General features: G+C 45.9%; 1 protein-coding gene across 3 annotated transcripts in view; it reads right to left on the bottom strand.

The window, feature by feature from the left end:
• Nucleotides 1-23,738, bottom strand: part of OSCP1 (organic solute carrier partner 1) — a 42,369-nt gene that overhangs the window by 14,906 nt on the left and 3,725 nt on the right. For 2 of the 3 annotated variants that reach the window (XM_049774894.1, XM_049774893.1), the window contains exons 2-5: nucleotides 19,890-19,919; nucleotides 12,657-12,811; nucleotides 1,534-1,701; nucleotides 597-677 (exon numbers count right to left, since the gene is read on the bottom strand). In XM_049774894.1, the coding sequence (XP_049630851.1) occupies nucleotides 597-677; nucleotides 1,534-1,701; nucleotides 12,657-12,811; nucleotides 19,890-19,919 (434 nt within the window). The remainder of the gene's footprint in view (nucleotides 1-596; nucleotides 678-1,533; nucleotides 1,702-12,656; nucleotides 12,812-19,889; nucleotides 19,920-23,738) is intronic. The other variant, XM_049774895.1, reaches the window with a different exon arrangement.

Below are 23,738 nucleotides of genomic sequence, written 5' to 3'. Positions count from 1 at the left end.
ACCTGGCAGTAGTCAGGAGTTACTCCTGGACTTATGCTTGGGGTTGTTCTTGGAGGTTCTTGGGGATTGAACCTGGGCCTCCTGATGCAAACACACTCAACCCACTGAATTATCTGGTTCCAGAAGTGAAAGACAGGGAACATGTAGAGGCAGGGAAAAGTGGAACTGGCATGCTTCTGTCAAAGAGCTTTGGGGATAACGGGGCAGCTTCTACCAGTGTCAATTAACAGAGGTCAAGCTCTGGATGACTGGAAGACTACTCATTGGGTTAAAGAGCATGCTTTGCATGCCAGAGCCTCAGGTTCTATCCTAGAACTTCATGGTTTCTCAAGCAAGGAGGGGAGTGGTCTCTGGGCTCCACTGGGATTGGTGAGTACCAGTTGGTGTGGCCTGGGCATGAGGTAACTAGGAAGGAATGGTGGAGCCATAACTTTCCTTAGCTCAGTTGAACACTATTGACATTTAGTGTCAGAAAGTTTATCATAAAGGAGCCAAACCCAGAGGGTATCACCAACTGGGCCATCCCAGCTCCCGTCTTCATTTCCCTAGGATAGCAGAGGCAAGTATATGTATGGCTAGGCTGTGCCTGCACTCACCCGGATGTGCAGGTCCTGAAAGAAGATGAGGAGCGTCTGCCGGATCAGCTGGAATTCTCCAGCAGAGAGGGTTCCATATATCTGTAGAGCAGAAAGGACATTTTCCTTTGTGAGAAATGAGAAATGAGAGAAGTGCAGACAGATGGGTTTGGCAGGTGCTCAAGAATGGGCCAGAGAACTCAGTAAGACTCAGCTGCAAAGAGGCAACACTATCCCCCGATCAAGAGGGGACACTTTACCTCTCCTGTCCTCCAGTAGGCCAGGGGACTTTCTTCTCTAGGACGTAGCAGAATATACATGCTACGACTCCTTGCAGGGTCCGGAGGAAATGGCTGTGTTCTGGGTCATTGCTTCCTCTTCTAAAGCCTCACCCAGATCACCTGCAATGACCAGGTCTCTGGTGCTCCTTTGTCTTCTCCCACTCTGTCTTCTCTATCAAAGAATCTGTCTGTCCCTGTTTTTTTCTCAGACTCTCTTGGGGTGTGTGTGTTCCCAAGCATACTCAGACAGCCCTGTGCTCTTTTTTTTTTTAACTTTGTTTATATTGATTATGATTGGTTATTGCTCAGGGGTTACTCCTGGCTATGCACTCAGAATCGCACCTGGCAGGCTGGGGGATCATATGGGATGCCAGGAACTGAACCACCATCCGTCCTGTGTTGGCTGCGTGCAAGGCACACGTCCTTCTGCTGTGCTATCTCTCTAGCCCCAAGCCCTTGTGCTCTTGATTTGGCCTCAAGGACTTGATGGTTTGGTGTCCAGCATACTGGAAACCACCAGAACTATACCTGATGGTATCTGGGGGACACTGCAGTGCCAGGGATGGAATTTAGGGCCTCTGCGTACAAGGCATGTGCTCTGGCCCTCGAATGCTTTATCAGAGGAGAGTGAGACCCAGCAGTGGGGCCAAGTGGGGAAGGGCTGGTGATTCTCTTACATCCATCAGCTGCCGGAAGGTCTCATCCACTTGATAAAGGATAGTTGGCGAGTCTTGTATGAATCCTTTGATGGCATCTAAGTGATTGAAAGTGATCAGCAACACATCCTTGGGGCGGGGACACAGCAACACTTGGTATTTGAAAGCCATTGTCATTAGGTCATAGAGCTGCCAAGAAGATAAGGACAGAGCAAATCAAACTATAAAAGCAGAGGTGAGACATTCCCACAGAATCAGCAGGCATTTCCTGGAACCCATTCTGGGTTCATCATTCAGCCTGGGCGATCGATCTATCAGGGGCCACACCAACCAAGAGAGTTTGAAGAATGAAGCTGAGTAGCATTATAAGTAACATAGTCAGGACACAGAAGCTAATCAGAATTTTGCTAGAGACCCGTAAAATGTGTTGCTACGGAACCCTGGGGTGGACACTGGGCTCAGGGAGTGAAAGTACAAATCAAACCCTCTGTGACAGTGAGTTTGTTGGTAGCTCCTTCAAATCTCAAAGCCCAAGTTTTCTCACTTATAAAACAATGTTATCGGGGCTGGAGAGATAGCACAGCTGTAGTGCATGTGCCTTGTATCCAGCAGATCCAGGACAGATGGTGTTTTGAATGCTGTATCCCATTTGGTCCCCCAAGCCTACCAAGAGCAATTTCTGAGTACAGAGCTAGGAGTAACCCCTAAAGGCCACTCAGTGTGCTCCCCCAAAACCCCAAAAATGATGTTATTAAGGACTTGGAGTGATAGTATAGTGAGTAGGGCTCTTGTCTTGCATGCACCAACCTAGGATTGATGTTTGGCATCCCATATAGTCCTCTGAGAAATGCCAGGAGTGTTCCCTGTGGGCAAAGTCAGGAGTAATCCCTGAGCACTTCCTAAAACAACAACAACAACAACAAAACACCTACAAAAACAACTATGACTCCCTCAGCTCCTAACTCCATCTTATATTAGCAGGTGCAAAGCAATGTGGAAGAAGCAGAGAATTAGTTCTCTCATGGCATCAGACTACTTCTCATGTAACAAGAAGTCCATCCCTCACCCTAATTGGGAATGATGGAGATGAGAAACTGGTGAGGGCCAGAGCAGGCAGATAGATTGTGTAGAAAAGAGCCTCTTGAGTGATTCCCGACTGTGAGTGTTTCCTGTGCGTGTTTTTCCACTGTCTGTCTCCAAAACCTCTTGGGAGTGGGCCGAAAAGGGCCCACAAAAATAGCTCTCCCAAAGGCTCCAGAAGAGCACGGCCGCTCCACTTCGCTTCACGGCCACACACTCTTTCTAACCAATGAACCCCACCACAACACGCAGAAAAAAATCACACTACAAGCGTGACAATGGGGAAACCTCGCAGGCAAACACCATGCACAGAGAATGAAGACAATAGCTCGGATGACCTAAAAAATTCCAACCATCTGATTAACCTCTCGGATAAAGAGTTTAGAATAGCAATATGGAAGATGTTTATAGAACTCAAAGAAAGCATAGATCGATATAAAGAAAACACAAAGACAGAAATCAGAAAACTCAAAACTGAAATAACAGATCTGAAAAACATGGTAGTTGAACTGAAAAACTCAGTGGATGGCCTCACCAGCAGGGTAACATCAGCTGAGGACAGAATCAGCGTGCTGGAAGATGCGATGCAGAAAAACTCAACAAAACAGAAGAAATTGGAAAAGAACCTTAAGACAAACGATCAGGCAATGGAAAAAGTACTCAAGGAATGTGAACAGATGAAAATAGAAATCTTTGATAAACTCAACAGAAACAACATAAGAATCATTGGAGTCCCAGAGGCCCAGGAAGGAGATCTCCAGGAAGAATCAACTGTCAAAGACATCATCAAAGAGATTCTCCCAGAGATAAAGACTACAAGAAAAGAGCCTCCCTAGAGGAGCCGGAGAGATAGCACAGTGGTAGGGCATTTGCCTTGCATGCAGCCAACCCAGGATGGACAGTGGTTTGAATCCCAGCATTCCATATGGTCCCCAGCCTGCCAGGAGCAATTTCTTCTTTTAATTAACTTATTTAAAGAAAATGCATTACATAGTTAACAAAACTGATAATAATACACTTTTTATACGCTACCTCCATGCTATCTCTCTGGCCCCTTATCAAGTAAGGCGTTTGCCTTGCATGCAGGACAGTGGTTCGAATCCCGGCATCCCATATGGTCCCCTGAGCCTGCCAGGAGCGATTTCTTTCTTTCTTTCTTTTTTTTTTTTTTTGATTTTGGACCACACTCGGCGGTGCTCAGGGGTTACTCCTGGCTGTCTGCTCAGAAATAGCTCCTGGCAGGCATGGGGGACCATATGGGACACCGGGATTCGAACCAACCACCTTTGGTCCTGGATCAGCTGCTTGCAAGGCAAATGCCACTGTGCTATCTCTCCGGGCCCGCCAGGAGCGATTTCTGAGTGTAGAGCCAGGAGTAACCCCTGAGCACTGCCAGGTGTGACCCAAAAACAAACAAACAAAAAAAAACAAAAATAAAAAAGAATAAGAGTTAAGGCCTTCCCTGGGTGCCAGCTCAGATGGCCAGAAGTGGGTTCAGGTAGACTCTTAGTGGTCCTCAGGTTCCCCCCTCCCTCCGTACTCCAGGGGGGAGGTGCATGGGGAGGAGGGCAGGCAGACATCTGGCTTCTGGTTTCCTCTTTGATTCTGGAGACCAGCTCTTGCCAGGTATAGGGTTTGGGGAAGCCCCATACCAGAGCTTTTCTCCCTAGCCTGGAGAGTGCTGGGAGGCATGGCAGGCCCCCAGCCGTCCTTGTCTTTTTCCCCTGACTCCAGGCCTTCCCTGGGTGCCAGCTCAGATGGCCAGAAGTGGGTTCAGGTGGACTCTTAGTGGTCCTCAGGTTCCCCCCTCCCTCCGTACTCCAGGGGGGGGTGCATGGGGAGGAGGGCGGGCAGACATCTGGCTTCCGATTTCGTCCTTGATTCTGGAGACCAGCTCTTGCTAGGTATAGGGTTTTTCTCCCCTGGACTTCAGTCTTTCCCTGGACACCGGTCTAGGTGGACTCTATAGGGTCAACAGGCTTTCCCCCTATCTCTTCCTACACTAATGGGAATGCACTCTGGGAGGAGGGCAGGCTGTTCTAGCACTGGTTTATATTGGGACAGTCAGTGGAAATTTTTTCTCTTTTTTATATTGATATTATTGTGTGCATATATTCTATATATCCATAATATCCATCTTGTATTGGGATCTTGATACTGCCCTACAAAGCTCATTTATAATATTTTACTGCCTCAGTCTCAACTCTTACTTCCCCCCATCCTCCCATGTAGGTGTAGCTAATGACATGAAGCTCACCACATAGAATAAGTGCAGTTAGAGAAATAACTACACTGAAAACTATCATAACAACGTGAATGAATGAGGGAAAAAGAAAGCCCGTCTTTTCTTGTCTGTACAGGTGTGGATGGGGTGGGGAGTGGGTAGATCTGGGAAATTGGTGGTGGGAATTCTGCACTGGTGAAGGGGGGTGTTCTTTACATGACTGTAATCATACAAGTACAATTATATTTGTAATCACGGTGTTTGAATAAAGATAATTAAGAAAAAAGAATAAGAGTTAAAAAATGCAGTAATAATGGTGTGAGAGTGGCAACTGTTGTTTGCATTGGCCCAGCAAAATATGGGTAAAATGGGGGAAAAAAAAAACACCTTACCCTAAATACAAAGAGACCTTATCTCTGAAGTTTTCTGGCATGAGACTGACTCTGAGTTCCAGGCATCCTAGGTTGTCCAACCCCTGAGTCATTCTTTGTGGTCATGGCGAAAGCCAGGAACAATTTCTGAGCACAGAACCATGAGTAACCCCTGAGAGCTGCCAGGTGTGACAGCCCCTCCCTAAAAAGAGCCTCCTTTGGGCACATACAGACTGTGGCCAGAAGAGGGATTCTGTTGAGGGAACAGCTTCCACTTGTCTTTGGGCCATGAGGTACCATTTTCCTGAGGGGGGGAGGAGAGCCTGACTGGATGGCCCAGGTCCTGCTGGCGACTGTAACAAAAGAAGCTAAGTAAATGACTAAGTATGGCCAGACTAGGACAGGAAAGGCTGTAGAGATACAGGAAAAACTATGGGGCTGGAGGCCGTCGAGATTTTTAGCAGGTAAGGTGCTTGCTTTGCATGCAGCCAACCTGAACCTGAGTTCAATCCCCAGCATCCCATGTGGCTCCCTGAGCACCGCCAGGAAAAATTCCTGAATACAGACCCAGGAATAACCCCTAAGTATCACTGAGCACCCACCAAAAAAACTACTATGGGACAAAGGCAGTAGAATTGGAATCACTGATATTTTCTGGGCAGGCCACATAAAAGTGGTGATTAAACAAGTCTGGTTAGTCTGGCAAGGATAAAAGGTGAAAGAAGGAAGAGCCACCACATAGGGAGATTAGCTGGGTCATTATTTAAGCTCCTAATTAGTTCGCAATAATATCTACTGATCGTAGGATGAAAGAACATTTCAGACTTAAGGTCTATGGTGGGAATGGACAAGGCAGGGCAAGGAAGATGGTGCGATATTTAGAAATGAGTTTCCAGCCCATGGTGGTTACCTGACCAGATTGGGTGAAGCTGAGGTCAGTTCCAAATTCCAAGTTGTGGAAGTGGCTCAGTGGCAAAGCACTTGCCTTGCATGTATGATATGAGGCTCTGGACTCTAGCCCTAGCACCACCAATAGCCAACCATATGTGAGCACTACAACCATGTGTGTGAGCACAACTGTGTGTGTAACACAACTGTGAGCACCACAACCTAACCAAGTGTTTAATGCAACAATGGCAGGAGCAAAAGGGTTAGGGTTAGAGCAAAAGGAGGAAGGGAAGGGAGACTACACCAACTGAGGCTGATCCATTCTGGAGTTTCCTGTACATCTCAACTTGTCATGCATTGATTTTAATTTTTACTCATTGATTCTCTCTCTCCCTCCCTCCCTCTCCCTGCCTCCCTCCCTCCCTCCCTTTCTCTCTTCTCTCCCCATTCTGGAGTTTCCTGCACATCTCAACTTGTCATGCATTGATTTTGATTTTTACTCATTGATTCTCTCTTTCCTTCCTTCCTTCCTTCCTTCCTTCCTTCCTTCCTTCCTTCCTTCCTTCCTTCCTTCCTTCCTTCCTTCCTTCCTCCCTCCCTCCCTCCCTCTCTCTCTCCCTTTCTTTCTTTCTTTCTCTCTCTTTTCTTTCTTTCTTTCTTTCTTTCTTTCTTTCTTTCTTTCTTTCTTTCTTTCTTTCTTCTTTCTTTCTTTCTTTCTTTCTTCCTTCTTTCTTTCTTTCTTTCTTTCTTTCTTTCTTTCTTTCTTTCTTTCTTTCTTTCTCTCTCTCTCTTTCCTTCCTTCCTTCCTTCCTTCCTTCCTTCCTTCCTTCCTTCCTTCCTTCCTTCCTTCCTTCCTTCCTTCCTTCCTCCCTCCCTCCTTCCTCCTTCCTTCCTTCCTTCCTTCCTTCCTTCCTTCCTTCCTTCCTTCCTTCCTTCCTTCCTTCCTTCCTTCCTTCCTTCCTTCCTTCCTTCCTTCCTTCCTTCCTTCCTTCCTTCCTTCCTTCCTTCCTTCCTTTCTCCTCTCTCCCCCCTCTCTCTTCCCCCTCTTCCATGCCCTCACATTTCCTAAATAAAACTATTGTATTAAAAAAGAGAAAGAAAGAAAGAAATTAAGGAAGGAAGGAAGTTGCCTGGTTTGATATAGCTGGCAGTATGTGGCTACCAAGATCTTCTGGAGAACTTGGTTAGAACTTTTTACACAGTCCCACAATCCCACTCCCATATGCAAATAGCCAACAAGTCTGAGAAAGTTGCCTGCAACAGGTCAAATTGGGGTGAGCACAGTGCTCGAGACCAGTTTCCCCATCCTTCCATTGAACATAGGGCCTGTGAGTGCTGGACTGGAGGCCCAAAGCAGTGTAGAAGAGTGTGTGAGGTGAAGAAATAAAAGTTTTCAGTTGGGGCTGGAGTGATAGCACAGCGGTAGGGCGTTTGCCTTGCACACAGCAGATCCAGGACAGACCTGGTTCGATCCCCGGTGTCCCATATGGTTCCCCTCGCCAGGAATGATTTCTGAGTACATAGCCAGGAGTAACTCTTGAGTGTCACCAGGTGTGGCTGCCCCCCCAAAAAAAACAAAAACAAAAACAAGAAAGTTTCCAGTTATTCCATAAAATGGGTTCCATACCTGGTTACTGGTGAACTCAGACCTAAATTCTAAATATTGTCTCATTTCTCACTGAAACTTAAATTTAAATCTTCTGTTTTTGTTTTTTGTTTTTTTGGCCACACCTGATGGCACACAGGTTACTCCTGGCTCTGCACTCAGAAATTGCTCCTGGCAGGATCAGGAGACCTTATGGCAGGGGTTTCAAACTCGAGGCCTGCGGGCATCTGTGGCCCTCCGTACAACATTTTGTGGCCCTGCCCTAGAGGAATCTTTTGTTTTGTTTTGTTTTAGTTGTTTGGGTCACACCCCCCAATGTTCAAGGCTTACTACTGACTTTGCTCTCAAGGATCACCCCAACTTTGCCTCCTGCGGCCCCCAAATAAATTGAGTTTGAGACCCCTGCCCTATGGGATTCTAGGGACTGAGCCTGGGTCTGGGCAAATGCCCTATGGCTGTGCTATCATCACTTTGGCCCCAATTTAAGCCTTCTTCTTCTTTTTTTTTTTTTGGTGGTTTTTGGGTCACACCCGGCAGTGCTCAGGGATTACTCCTGCCTCTAGGCTCAGAAATTTCTCGTGGCAGGCACGGGGGACATATGGGATGCCGGGATTCGAACCGATGACCTCCTGCATGAAAGGCAAATGCCTTACCTCCATGCTATCTCTCCAGCCCCAATTTAAGCCTTCTTAATGGCAGAGGGAGAAGATAACACATATCAGACATGTGCCAGGCCTAGGAGTGTTATTATAATATGGCTCTCATCAAATACTCCCAGTATCTTATGAAGTAACTAAGCTATGATGGTTCCCCCATTTTATAAGTGAGAAAAGAGAGGCTCAGGGAGAGAAAAGCAAGTGGCAGAAGGTGAGAAAATGTCACTAACAGCAACAGTCTCTAGTCAGTGGTGCACCTCCAGCAAGCAGACAGCGCTGACTTTACACTCCTAGCATCCACTGTGGGGCTTCAGGATAAAATTGCTCAGGTCTGGGCTAGAGAGATAGCCAACCCAAGTTCCATCTCCAGCACCACATATAATCTTCTGAGCCCTGCCAGGAGTGATCCGTCAACACAAAGCCATGAGTAGGCCCTGAACACAGTCAGTTGTGTCTCAAAAGCCAAAGAAAAGATAAACCTCAGGAAATGTGCCCAGGGATGATGGTCAGTGGTAGGGTACCTATCTTTCAGGTGTGAAGTTATGAATTCGACCCCAGCATGCTGACTGTGATCCTAGCAGCATAATGTTTGGTATGCCAAGAGTCACAATAAAATGTGCCAACTCTTTTTCTTTTCTTTCTTTTTTTTTTTTTGTTTTTGGGCCACACCTGGTGATGCTCAGGGGTTACTCCTGGCTATGTGCTCATGAATCGCTCCTCGCTTGGGGGACCATATAGAATGCAGTCTGTCCTAGGTTAACGTGTGCAAGGCAAACACCCTACCGCTTGCGCCATTGCTCTGGCCCCAAAAATGTGCCAACTCTTTACAATGCCAGGTCATCACAACAATAAAAACTAAGATAAAGAGAGGGGCTGGAGACATAGTGAGATCCCTAGAGGGTCTCCTAGAAGAAGTGATTTCTGAATAAAGCCAGGATCACTCTGAGTAATCCAGGAATAATCCTAGAGCACCAATGGGTGTGGCCCCAAAAACCAAACCAAACAACCAAACCCCCCCCCTCAAAAACAAAACAAAACAAAACCTGGGGCTAGAGAGATAGCATGAAGGTAAGACTTTGCCCTGCATACAGAAGGATGGTAGTTCGAATCCTGATATCCCATATGGTCCCTCAGTGTGCCTACAGGAGTGATTTGTGAGCAGAGAGCCAGGAGTAACCCCTCAGCACTGCCAGGTGTGAACCAAAACAAACAAGCAAACAAACAAAAAACAAAAAACTGAGATAAGGGGCTGGAGAGATAGCATGGAGGTAAGGCGTTTGCCTTGCATGCAGAAGGTCATTGTTTCAAATCCCGGTGTCCCATATGGTCCCCCGTACCTGTCAGGAGCAATTTCTGAGCATGGAGCCAGGAGTAACCCCTGAGCACTGCCGGGTGTGACCCAAAAACCACAAAAAAAACAAAAACAAAAACAAAAACAAAAACAAAAACCTGAGATAAGGGGAAAATAAAATAAAATTCAAGAAATTAAAATTTTTGGGTGGAGATATATATATATATATATATATATATATATATATATATATATATATATATATATATATATATATATATATATATATATAGCGGTAGGGGACTTGAGCTATAAATAGCCAACCTGAGTTCAATCCTCAGCATCCCATATGGTCACCTGAGCGAGCTGCCAGGAGTGATCTTTGAATGCAGAACTAGGAGTACACCATGGACACTGCTGGGTGTGGCTCTCCACAAAAAAGAGAGAGAAATTAAAATTTCACATGACAGGGGCTGGAGAGATTATACTTAAATATTGCTGGGTGTGGCACAAAAACAAAACAAAACAAGACATACAGAGACATAAACACAGGGCTTAGCTTATTATGACAGTGTTTGCTGAGGTCAAACGCGCCCCCCTTTATGGAGCCTTGCGCTCCCCCTGGGGGGCGCGCCCCACTATTTGAGAACCACTGCTCTACGCTCAGAAATCGCTCCTGGCAGGCTCGGGGAACCATATAGGATGCTGGGATTCGAACCACCGTCCTGCATGCAAGGCAAATGCCTTACCTATATGCTATCTCTCTGGCCCCCTTCTCTGACATTTTTGATTTGGGTGTCCTTGACAGACTTTAGTTCTGGTCAGGTGTTTTGTTATATGATCTGCTAATGGTATATTTATATTTTTCTCCTGTTTATACTGAATTTGTGGGGAGTTTTTAGAAAAGATCACTGAGGTAACTTTCTGTCCTTATCACATACCTACTACTTGCATGATCTTTCCATGCTAGATAATGGGGTTAGGGGGTCCAGATGCTATAGATGTACAAAAGACAGTGAGGGATCAAGCTCATGACCTCACATTAGCTCAGGCACTCTCAAGCCATTAAGCCCTGCCTTGTCAGGGTCCCTAATGTAGAGCTATCAGGAGTTTGAACTCACAACTTTTCACTGGTCAGGTAAATGCCTTAAGCTACTGCACCATCTTTTTGGCCCTGTCTAATCACTCATGATATTGACTTCGATCACTTAGTTAAGGTCATGTTTATTAGGATTCTCCTTGGCCAAGAAAACTATTTCCTCTTCGTTTCCATACTACCCCTATTTCTGGGCAGGTTGCTCACTGCTACTCACACTCAGAAGGTGAGGCATTGGGGCTTGAGACTGGGGTGTGGCTCAGCAGAAAAAGTACAAATATTGCATCTGGATTCCCTGCTTCTCTCCTGACCCTCCAAACTGAATTATGCTCTCCTGTTCTCCCCTTTGTGGGCAGAGTATGTCTGTAAATCATTTGGAATTTTTTTGTCTTTGTTTTTTGGGTCACACTCGGTGACGCTCAGGGGTTACACCTGGCTATGTGCTCAGAATCGATCCTGGTTTGGGGGGGCCATATGGGACACCAGGGGATCGAACCACGGTCTGACTTAGGCTAGAACGCACAAGGCAGATGCCTACGGCTTGTGCCACTGCTCCAACCCTCATTTGGAATTTTTCTGAACAAACTCTATTGACAAATTCTTCTGAGATTTGTCTATTCTTTGACATTTATTTATTTTATTTATTAATTTTTTTCTTTTTTCTTTTGTTTTTTGGGCCACACCCAATTTGCTCAGGGCTTATTCCTGTTTCTTATGCTCAGGGATCATTCCTGGTGATATTCATGGGATCCTATGCTGTTCTGGGTATCAAACCTGATTTGGCCATGAACAAGGAAGGGCCTTACATATTCTCTCCAGTCCCTAGAATGATCACTTTTCAAAACAGAGTAAATTGGTTTATACACCCAGCAGTGGCTCCCAAATTCAGTCACGTGCACAGCTGGGGGATTTACTCAAAGCATAAATTCCAGCTTACTGAACTATCTCCTGGGTACCCTAATAATCATTTCCCAAATAAATGAATATCTTCAGGGAAATAGCTAAAAGACTTTGAAAATAAGACTTTTAGAAAAAAAAAAAAGACTTTAGGGGCCGGAGAGATAGCACAGTGGTGTTTGTCTTGCAAGCAGCTGACCTAGGACCTAAGGTGGTTGGTTGGAATCCCGGTGTCCCATATGGTCCCCCATGCCTGCCAGGAGCTATTTCTGAGCAGATAGCCAGGAGTAACCCCTGAGCACCACCAGGTGTGGTACCCCCCCCCCCAAAAAAAAAAAAAGAGAAAAAAAGACTTTGGAAATAGCTAATAGACTTTGCAAGCAGAAGCTCCATGTTCAACTTGTTTTTTTTTTTTGGGGGGGCCACACCCGGTGATGCTCAGGGGTTACTCCTAGCGGTCTGCTCAGAAATAGCTCTTGGCAGGCACAGGGGACCATATGGGACACTGGGATTCGAACCAACCACCTTTGGTCCTGGATCAGCTGCTTGCAAGGCAAACACCGCTGTGCTATCTCTCCGGGCCCCCAGGTTCAACTTGTTTAACCTCCTAGAGCACTGAACAGGAGCAGCCTCTGAACACTACTGGGTATGGTCCCCAAACAAACAGATATGTTTATACAATAAGAAAAGACTGAGGAGATCTGGATTTGCTTTAAATAATGCTTACTTTATAGAGGTGAGATTGAAGTAGAATAGGAGGTTTTAGGGTTAGGAGTTTATATAGGGTTAAGTTGTTCATCAGCATGGGCATGGATACCATCAACCCTTTGGGCAGTTGTCATTACAAATAAACAAGAAGGACTGCTGTAGATGACTTCAGGGACCCAACCCAACTTTGAGCAAGTAATATTGACATATGCCTGATTTATGCAGGGTGCCACTGCATGCCTTCTCACATTGGACTCCAGTCCATGATCACCCATAAAGGTTCAAGAAATTCCTTGGTTAAGGGGACACAGGTCATTGTCTGCTCACCTTGTCCATGCTGGCCTGGTTGAGTCTCATAATAGAGGAGTGGGCCAGGCGGTCATAGACAGTCCTCAGAGCCTTCTTAGAGTAGAGCTCCTGGGGCTTGAATAATTCCTCCATAAATTTCCGATTGAACATGGTAGAGATGATGTCATTCAGAACTGCAGAGACAGCCAGAAGAGAGCTGAGCTAGATCTGGAGGATGTTTTATTCAGACATACTTTGTGTCTACAAATGGACTGGGGGACTAGGCCTGTGCCAAATGGGAGGTTGAAGGGACTTGGGGAGACACTGTGCCAGTGTGCTGGCCTTGATGGAAGGGCCCAGAATGCAGTGAAGCCATTCAGCAAACATACTGGGGACAACACAGGATGTACTGTGCTTCAGGCATCATGAGTCACTCTCATGGCATCACTTCACTGAAGCCAGGGAAAATTAATCCTTTTTAAGAAATATTCCCCTTAGCATTTTATATTGAACCTCCAATTTAATCTAAGGAAAAAAGCATCATTAAAAAAAATCTGTGTGAGGCTGGAGTGATAACATAGTGGTAAGGCATTTGCCTTGCATGTGACCAACCTGGGACAAACCAGGTTCGATCCCTGGCATCCCATATGATCCTCCGAGCCTACCAGGAGTGACTTCTGACCACAGAGCCAGGAGTAACTCCTGAATGCTTCTGGGTGTGGCCCCAAATCAAAAATATAAAAGAAAAAAACACATCTGTGACATGGTGTAAAGAGATAGTACAATAAGTAGGGTACTTGTCTTGCACGCAGCTGACCTGGTTTGATCTTGATACCACCTGAGTCTAACCAGTAGTGATCTTAGAACCAGGAGTTTGAGTGTGCCCTGAGCACAGCTGGGTGTGGCCCCCAAACAAAAGAAATAACTGTAACATTTTATGGTTCTGGAGAGAAAGTACAGTGGATAGGATTCTTGCCTTGCACATGGTTGACTCAGGTTCCATCCCTGATACCCCCTATATATGATTCCCTAAACTCTGCCAGGAATGATCCCTAAGCAAAGGGCCAAGAGCAACCCCTGATTATTGCCAGGTGTGGCAAAACAACAACAACAAACAGCTCAATAAATTAAAAAATTTTAACTTAAAATGAAGAAATTGTGGGTCAGAGAACTAGGACAGGGACAAATTATTTGCCTTGCCAGCAGCTAACTTTTGATTCTGGATACTGCTAGGAGTCCTCTGAATGCTTCTAGGAGTGATCACTGAGCACAGCTGGGTGTAGTCCCCAAACAAAAAACAAACTTATTTTTAAGAAATGGTATCGGGCCCGAAGAGATAGCACAGTGGCGTTTGCCTTGCAAGCAGCCAATCCAGGACCTAAGGTGGTTGGTTCGAATCCCGGTGTCCCATGTGGTCCCCTGAGCCTGCCAGGAGCTATTTCTGAGCAGTCAGCCAGGAGTAACCCCTGAGCACTGCCCAAAAACCAAAAAAAAAAAAAAAAAAAGAAATGGTACCAATAATATACCATTGATTCCCCCTACCCCAAGCATTTTAAGAAAGCAGACACACCTAGTGGTGCTCAGGGGTTACTCCTGGCTCTGCTCAGAAATCACTCTCCTGGCAGGCTCGGGAGTCAATATGGGATGCTGAGGATTGAACCCAGGTTTGTCCTGGGTCAGCAGCGTGAAAGGCAAATGCCCTACTGCTGTGCTATCTCTCTGGCCCCAGAAGTAATGATTTCTAATTTTATAAGGCACACTTAAAAGTCATGCTGGTTTTTATTGCCTTCATTTCTAGATTCCATCACAAATACTGACATCACACTCTATACTGATATATCCTATGTTATTCAAATGAACAATTTCCACCTGGCAAGAATAGAAGATCCATGGAAGTTACAAACTAACATCTCTGTGATTTCAGTTCTGCTTCCACTCATACTTGTCAATGTTTGTGCCACTCAAATAACAGTTGAGAGGTAGAAAAATCTGAGTTCCTATAAGAAATAGAAACAGGTATGGCTGGGACCGGAGAGATAGCACAGTGGCATTTGCCTTGCAAGCAGTCGATCCAGGACCTAAGGTGGTTAGTTCGAATCCCGGCGTTCCATATGGTCCCCTGTGCCTGCCAGGAGCTATTTCTGAGTAGACAACCAGGAGTAACCCCTGAGCACTGCCGGCTGTGGCCCAAAAACCAAAAACCAAAACAACCCCCCCCCCAAAACCCAAACAGGTATGGCTAAATACAGATCATTCTTACTTTCATCTGTGTTTGGGGCCTCCCCAGCTGTGCTTGGAACTCAAGGGCCTTGAGGAATCAAGAATCATACAGACCTCTCTCATCCTAGGGATGAGCTCTAATCTTCTGAGTTATTTCCCCAGCCCCTCATTTTTTCTGGCTTCAGTCTATATAAAATGCATAAATTTGCAAGGAGAAATACAACCATATAGCAGACCTCAAAAGAAAGACTCTGGGGGCCCGGAGAGATAGCATGGAGGTAAGGCATTTGCCTTTCATGCAGGAGGTCATCAGTTCGAATCCCGGCGTCCCATATGGTCCCCCGTGCCTGCCAGGAGCAATTTCTGAGCATGGAGCCAGGAATAACCTCTGAGCAGTGCCGTGTGTGACCCAAAAAAGCCAAAAAAAAAAAAAAAAAAAAAAAAAAAAAAAAGAAAGACTCTGAAAACTTTTCCAGACTTGTGAAGTCTGGGAAAAAGCATCAGAGAGGAAGAATTCAAGTTAAAGAAGCCTCTAAGCCCTGATTATATTCATGTTTTCAAACTGTCTCTATTCATCAAGGTACTAAATTATTTCCCTCAGGTCTTTGCGCCTTAGCAGGATGTAGGAAGCTTAGACCCAAATAGGTTGGTTCTAAAAGAAGGAAAACCCCAAGGTGATTGTTAGTCATTCTGGCAAAGTAAAAAGCAAACGAAGCATTTCCCTGGGGAAGTAATAAGCTATATATCACCATGGCTCCTTGCACAAGAACATTTAGAAAGTCCCCTGTTGGAAAGAAAATACAGCAGGCCCTGTCTCAGATGGCCAGAATAGTGAACTCAATTATCCTCAAAGAAGAGATGGTGGTTTGACGTGGGGTCCTGCTGCCCAGGGCTTCCGCCACTTGTTTGAGTCTTTGAAAAGAAAAATGGGGCACAAATGACCCAGTGTCCACCTCCTCCAAAGCTTCAGTCATGCAGCCCTGGCAGAAGCAGGTCTACCTGCCAAGAGCAGACACTAAGTTAGATTCCAGGCACAAAAGAGGAAGAAATGGCCTGGCCCTGGAGAAGCAGCCAACGCAGTATTATTGAAGTGGAACTTGAGATGTGGAGTTTAAAGTTGACCTGCTAATTTGTCCTGGTGTTAGTTTTGGCACTCCTGTGAACTCTGTGTCATTTCTCCAGGTAGGACTGTACTTGGAGCAGATCTCATCAGCATGAGACTAAGGCCAGTGGGAGAGAGAAGTAATGACTAATGATCATAGATGGTGTACCAGGAGGGTAACGGCAACAGAAATCTCCACACCCAGGTTTCCATTATTACTAACTCATTATGAACTCGGCTCCTTCCTTCCTTCCTTCCTTCCTTCCTTCCTTCCTTCCTTCCTTCCTTCCTTCCTTCCTTCCTTCCTTCCTTCCTTCCTTCCTTCCTTCCTTCCTTCCTCCCTCCCTCCCTCCCTCCCTCCCTCCCTCCCTCCTTCCCTCCCTCCCTTCCTTTCTTCCTCCCTCCCTTCCTTTCTTCCTCCCTCCCTCCCTTTCTTCCTCCCTCCCTCCCTCCCTCTCTTCCTTCCTTTCTCCCTCCCTCCCTCCCTCTCTTCCTTCCTTTCTCCCTCCCTCCCTCCCTCCCTTTCTTTCTTTCTTTTTTTTATTTGGTTTTTGGGCCACACCCGGTGATGCTCAGGGGTTCCTCCTGGCTATGAGCTCAGAAATCGCGCCTGGCTTGGGGAACCATATGGGATGCCGGGGGATCGAACCTAGGCTGTCCTAGGCTAGTGCAGGCAAGGCAGGCACCTTACCTCTAGCGCCACCACGCTGGCCCCGAACTCAGCTTCTTTCTGCCCATGTTTTTAAAAATATTTTTTTGGGGGGGCCAAAAAGTGTTACTCCTGCTATGCATTCAGAAATTGCTCCTGGCTTGGGGGACTATATGGGATGCCAGGGGATTGAACAGCAGTCCGTCCTGGGTCAGCCACATACAAGGCAAATGCCTTATTGCTTTGACCCCCTTTTTAAAATTTTTTTAATTTTTACTTATTTGTAATTTGGGGGGCCATATCTAGCAGTGCTCAGAGATTACTACTGGCTCTGTGCTCAGTCATGGCAGACTCGAGGGACCATATGGGATGCCAGGGATTGAATCTGGGTTGGCAAAGTGCAAAGCAAAGACCCTATCTGCTGTGCTATTGTTCTGGCTCTTGCTTATGATTTTTTTTAAATATGTATGATAGGGGCTGGAGCAATAGCACGGTGGTAAGGCATTTGTCTTGCACGCGGCCAACACAGGAAGGACCCTGGTTAGAATTCCGGCATCCTATACGGTCCCCCGAGCCTGCTAGGAGTGATTTCTGAGCACAGAGCCAGGAGTAATGCCTGAGTGCCGCTGGGTGTGACACACACACACACAAAAAAAAAAAACCCAAAAAGAAAATGTGTATAATAAGTGGTAGGACCACAATGTAAAAGCCTTTCAAATCTACCCAGCTCCCCTGAAAAATGAGTCAGAAAGTGCTAGTGGCAAAGATGGTCATGCAGTGGAATCATTTAGTACACCATGCACTTCAGCTGGATTCTTTGTCTGGCCTGAAGAAAGGATTCTCTTAAAAGCAACAGAGTTTTCACCACGAACTCTGCTATAATTCTGCTTGCCTTCCTTTCGAACATGCAATTCAGAATTTGGGATTGAAGAGAGAAACTCCTATTGCTGGATAGTCCATGTTTTGCTGCCTGGCTATGTTCCAGGCCATGAGCTTAGATACATTTAGTGAATGCTTTCATTTAAATTCCCTGGACAGTGCCCATGGGAATCATTTTGGCTGTGTGATAGCACTAGAACTTTGGTGAGATTAACATGCATGGAAGGGGAGGAAGCTGTTCTTCTGAGATTGCATAAATTAGTCAACTAGTAGTAAATCATTAAAATGTGGCTTTTAAAAAAATTCCACAACTCAAAATTATTAAAAAAAAAACAACACACCAGAGTCTTAGAGAGGCTAAGGCCCAATGTTCCACAGCTAGTGTGCATGTGTATGAAATTAGCACAGATATCTAATGCCTGTACTCTTAGTGGGCATACAGAATGCCTTCTCAGCAGATTTGGTATGTAGAGAGCATTTAAAACACTGGGGCCAGAGTGATAGCACAGAGGTAAAGGTGTTTGCCTTGCATGTGGCAGACCTGGGATGGATTCAATTGCCAGCATCCCATATAGTCCCTCTAGCCTGCCAGGAGCAATATCTGAGCAGAGTCAGGAGTAACCCCTGAGGGCTGCTGGGTGTGGCCCCCCCCAAAAAATACAAACAAAAAATACAGGGGAGGCTGGAGAGATAGCATGGAAGTAGGGTGTTTGCCTTGCATGCAGAAGGGCAGTGGTTCGAATCCCGGCATCCCATATGGTCCCCCGAGCCTGCCAGGAGCAATTTCTTTTTTTTTTTTTTTGGTTTTTGGGTCACACCTGGCAGTGCTCAGGGGTTACTCCTGGCTCAGAAATCGCTGGGATGCTGGGATTCGAACCACAGTCCTTCTGTATGAAAGGGAAACGCCTATCTCCATGCTATCTCTCCAGCCCCAGGAGCAATTTCTGAGTGTAGAGCCAGGAGTAACCCCTGAGTGCTGCCATGTGTGACCTCCCCCAAACAAAAACAAAAACAAAAACAAAAAAAAATATAGGGCCAGAGTGACAGCACAGTGGGTAGGCTCTTGCCTTAAATGTGGCCATCCCAGTTCGATCTCTAGCATCCCATGTGGTTCCCTGCCAGAGTGATTCCGGAGAGCAGAACCAGGAACAACCCTTGAGCATTAACAATGACAAAGGGCCAGAGAGATAGCACAGCCATAGGGTGTTTGCCTTGCATACAGTCAATTCAGGCATCCCATGTGGTGCCCAGTGCCTGCCAGAAATGGCAGGAGCACAGAACCAGGAGTACCCCTGAGCGTCATCAGGTATGACCCCAAATTCCCCCCCCCCAAAAAAAAAAAACAACAATATAGGCCCATGGCTAATGACACATGTAACTGGACCTATGTCAAACAGTAGGAAGGGTGACAAAGCCTGTAACTAAGTCCAAGGTTGGAGTCTAATGAATGGCTGGTTGTTTCAGAGTGCTGCTGGTTGGAGGCGGCCTCAGATCTGGAAAGCTAAGGCCCTGCCCGCATGCACAGTTTCATGCCCTCCTCCCCAGACCTGGCAGCCATGCATTCACATGCACACAATGTTCTTGGCTGCTCCACAGTCTCTCTGGATGCTCAGGAGTGGGGTGCAGGAAAATAATGGGGGTTGATGTTCAATGCTTCAGTGACCTAGTACTATCTATCACAGACAGGACAGAGAGGACAACATACCCAGCTGTCCCAAGAAAACAGAACTAACTGAGGGAACAGTGTCTCACTTGGTTCTTGGGTTAAAGTTTGCTTGATTTTCTTCTCCTACAATGTCTTTTTTTGTTTTTGTTTTTGGGCCACACCCGGTGACGCTCAGGGGTTACTCCTGGCTATGCGCTCAGAAATTGCTCCTGGCTTGGGGGACCATATGGAATGCCTGGGGGATCAAATGTGGCCCATTCTAGGCTAGCGCAGGTAAGGCAGATGCCTTACCCCTTGTGCCACTGTTCTGGCTGTCCCCCATTTTTGGTATAATGTCTTTATTTTAAAAAAAAAGTCAAATATATATCTAGTGTCTTGGTTTTTTTGGAGGGCTGAGAGGCTCCCAAATGTTTGGGAGCCCACACTGGTGATTCTCAGCCAACTAGTTTGTTAGTTCAGAGCAAGGATCTGAAGATGAGATAATATTTAGGCTCTGCAGTGCTAGGGAGTACCTAGGCCCTTCCAATGGTGATTGGGGTCTCTAGGTCTATACCCAGAAATGCTTGGGGAGCCCTGTGTGCTGGAACTTAAACCCATGTCAGAGGCATGTACTATCTAACCACTGTACTACCTCCTGGTTCTTTATGCCTCTTTTTTCAGTGAATCACTGAGGGGCTCCACAGTGGATAACCCCATGGATAAAGGGCAGGGGGAGCCTGTGGTGCAGAATGAACGCATGCGGCCCCCAGAGCGTACCTCGTTTTCTGTCCAACTCTGTCCATTCATCTATAAGAAGCATACAAAGAGAAAACACCAGTCCATGAAGCAAAACATTATTTTCACAGAGGTTTTTTTTTTTTTTTTTTTGGTTTTTTGGGCCACACCTGGTAACGCTCAGGGGTTACTCCTGGCTATGTGCTCAGAAGTTGCTCCTGGCTTGGGGGACCATATGGGACACCGGGGGATCGAACCGAGGTCCGTCCAAGGCTAGCGCAGGCAAGGCAGGCACCTTACCTTTAGCGCCACCGCCCGGCCCCCACAGAGGTTTTTAAATTCCACTTCCAGCCCAGGAGACTTTCTTTTCATTGTTGTTGTTGTTATTGTTGTTGTTTTTTGTTTTGTTCTTTTGGTCACACCCAGTGATGCTCATGGCTCTGTACTACCCTACTCACTGTGTAATTGCTCTGGCCCTGAGGAGACTTTTCATGTTTGCATTTATGCATTCCCATTGAAACTCTTGAGAGGATGTTGGATCACTAGTTCCCCACATAGCCCTCAACAGGATGTATTGCCTGGGAGAAGCGGGAGAGGACAGCAGAAGGACTAACTCCCCTGGGCTCATATAGAAAAGCCCAAGCAGTCACTGCCAATAGTGGGAGAGTGAAGAATGATGAGAGTAATGTGGTGACCTCCACAGGAGAGAAAGGAACCTCTTTGTGTCTAACTTGATTTTTTTTTTTTTTTTGGTTAGGGGAAGGGTTTGGGTCACATCTGGAGGTGTTCAAATGTTACTCCTGACTCTGTGCTCAGGGAGTGCTTTTGGCAGGGTTCAAGAAACCATGTGGTGCTGTGGATTGAACTGGGGTTGGCTGCATGCAAGGTAAATTTGTTTGGCCCTACAACTTAAACTTTTAGTATGTATACATATTATTATTATTATTATTATTATTATTATTATTATTATTTGCCATACTTGGTTGTGATCAGCAGTTACTTCTGGCTCTAAGCTTAGAAATTACAAATTGGCGGGGCCGGAGAGATAGCATAGAGGTAAGGCGTTTACCTTTCATGCAGAACGTCATTGGTTCAAATCCCAGCGTCCCATATGGTTCCCCGTGCTGGCCAGGAGCAATTTCTGAGCACGGAGCCAGGAAAAACCCCTGAGCACTGCCGGGTGTGACCCAAAGACCACAAAAAAAACAGAACAAAAAAAAAAATTCAAAGTAAATGAAAGGAAGGGCCGGAGAAGTGGCGCTAGAGGTAAGGCATCTGCCTTGCAAGCGCTAGCCTAGGACAGACCTCGGTTAGATCCCCTGGCATCCCATATGGTCCCCCAAGCCAGGAGCAATTTCTGAGTGCATAGCCAGGAGTAACCCCTGTGCGTCAATGGGTGTGGCCACAAAACAAAAACAAAACAAACAAACAAAAAACAAAGTAAATGAAAGGAAAAATAGTTTATCTGTGCTTTACTTTTTATTGGTTTATTTTTGTTTTTGGGCCATCCCCAGCTGCCATCAGAGCTTATTTCTGATTCTATGTTTAGGCAACATTCCTGGTGATGCTCAGGGCTAGGTTTGGCCATGGGTAAGGCAACTACCTTTCTCACCTCTTTTACTATTATGCTGATCCCAATTTCTAATATTAAAATCCAAGCATTATGTATCTTCAATATATAACTTAAAGGTTTTTTTTTTTTTGGCCACACCTGGCAAGTTTAGGTGTTACTCCTGGCTCTGTGCTCAGAAATCTCACCTGGCAGGCTTGGGGGACCATATAGGATGCCAGGGATCGAACCCGGGTCCGTTCCAGGTTGGCCATATGCAAGGGAAATGCCCTACTGCTGTACTATCACTTCGACTCAACCTAAAGTTTCTTAAAGATAGTCTATTTTTTGTTTTTAGGTCACACTCAACAGCGCACACTTTCTTTTGTACATAGTCTGGCTGTCCTCAGAGTACCATATGCAATGCCAGGAATTGAACTAGTGTTACAGCCGCAGCAACTTGCCAGGTAAGTGTGTCATTTTAGGGCTCTATGAGGTAGTCTGAAAGCACAGTTAAGTGTAGACTTAACTAGATGCTCTGTTAAACATTTTAGCAAAATTCACTGCTTTGTCCTCACAAGACACAGACTTTTGGAAATAAAACAGTTGTAGAAGTGGCAACCAAAAGTCCAACCTTCTTTTTGTGGGAGTGTGTAATGGGGGGATGCTCCTAAGAATTTTTAGTCTGGTAATCCAGACTGAATAACTAAATGCTTGAGTCCAAGGATGTGGCATTGCACAGGCCTGGCAGAGCGCTGGGAAATTAGAGATAATATCTATGGTGTTTGGGGGTGGGGTGTAATTTAGTGCCAGGGACCAATCAAGATCTTACACCTCTGATCTTTGAGCTAATCTCACTAGTCCAAATGTTTATCCTTAAAACAAATACTAGTTTCTCAGGCATAATGTCTGCAACTCCTATCTTTCGGTGGCATTTATTGAATAGGCAGTCTTTCCTGACAAGCTCGTGGGAATTTAGAGATGAGGAATTTCTACCCTTAGAAGGTCATTTGGGGGGGCCGGAGAGATAGCATGGAGATAAGGCGTTTGCCTATCATGCAGAAGGTTGGTGGTTTGAATCCCGGCATCCCATATGGTCCTCCGAGCCTAACAGGGGTGATTTCTGAGCGTAGAGCCAGGAGTAACCCCTGAGCGCTGCCGGGTGTGACCCCCCCCAAAAAAAATAAAATAAAATAAAAAGATGATCATTTGGAAATAGGGAACTGCTTAGGGTGCTGGAGAATGTATGCTCAGGGGTGCCCTCCCACTGGCAGTGATGCTCAGCTCCAGCAGGGGACATTGTAGAGCCCTCTTTTTCCCCCTAGGCTGCAGGAGACCAGAAACCATGTTCTGTTCTGTTTCTTCAAAGAATTTGTGAGAATTTCACTTTTGTTATTATTTGAGTGGGAGGAAGGTCCAAGGCTGCATAGAGTTGACTATTAAAATGAAACAACAACAACAACATATAAAAACAGAGCCTGGCTACCATGTGGTTGCAACTTAAAGTGATCTGAATACACTTGAGATAAATCATTTTTGTAGCAGGAGAGATAGTACAGGATTTACTGTGCTTCTCTTCAGGCTGCAACCACAGTTCTGTCTCTGTTGCTATACATGGTTCCTCCTGTGCACCAAAAGAAGTCTCTACTACTGAGTCAGGAATAGCCCCTGATCACCATGCATCCTGCTCCTCAATCACACCTCAGTTTACCTTCTGCAAAATGAGGGGAATAAACAAAAGGCGATGCTTATTTTGGAGTACTTTAAGAAAATGTGAGTGAGGCAAAGGAAGTTTTTATTATTCTCAAGATTAATTAAAAAGTGGGGGAACGGGGCTGGAGAGGTAGCATGGAAGTAAGGTGTTTGCCTAGCATGCAGAAGGATGGTGGTTCAAATCCTGGCATCCCATACGGTCCCGAGAGCCTTCCGGGTGCGATTTCTGAGTGTAGAGCCAGGAGGAACCCCTGAGCACTGCCAAGTGTGACTCAAAAACCAAAAAAAAAAAATTGGGGGAACATTCACTATGCAATACTCCAAGGTTGCCTCATACAGTGCACTTCCTGTCTGTTAGTACCAGGCACAGCCTCTGTTATGGGAAACCACGGCAATGTCTGTACCATTGGGAGCAGAAGGGCCTCCCGGAGACCACTTAATTGGCAAGATAATGGAAACATCTAGAAGACATAGGATTTCCAGCCAAAGCTTCCACTAAGACCAATTCCCATGTTTGGCCTCTGACAGGCTCCTGTGCACAGGCATCTGTCAGACACTCTTGTTTCTGCTGCTGCCCCAATTCTAAACAGCAGAAAGGGGGCTGGAGAGATAGCACAAGTGGGTAGGAC

Source organism: Suncus etruscus, chromosome 6 (genome assembly GCF_024139225.1).
Source record: "Suncus etruscus isolate mSunEtr1 chromosome 6, mSunEtr1.pri.cur, whole genome shotgun sequence".
Classification (NCBI taxonomy): Eukaryota; Metazoa; Chordata; class Mammalia; order Eulipotyphla; family Soricidae; genus Suncus; species Suncus etruscus.
Note: the sequence above shows the minus strand (reverse complement) of the source record. Positions and strands in the feature narration are given on the sequence as shown.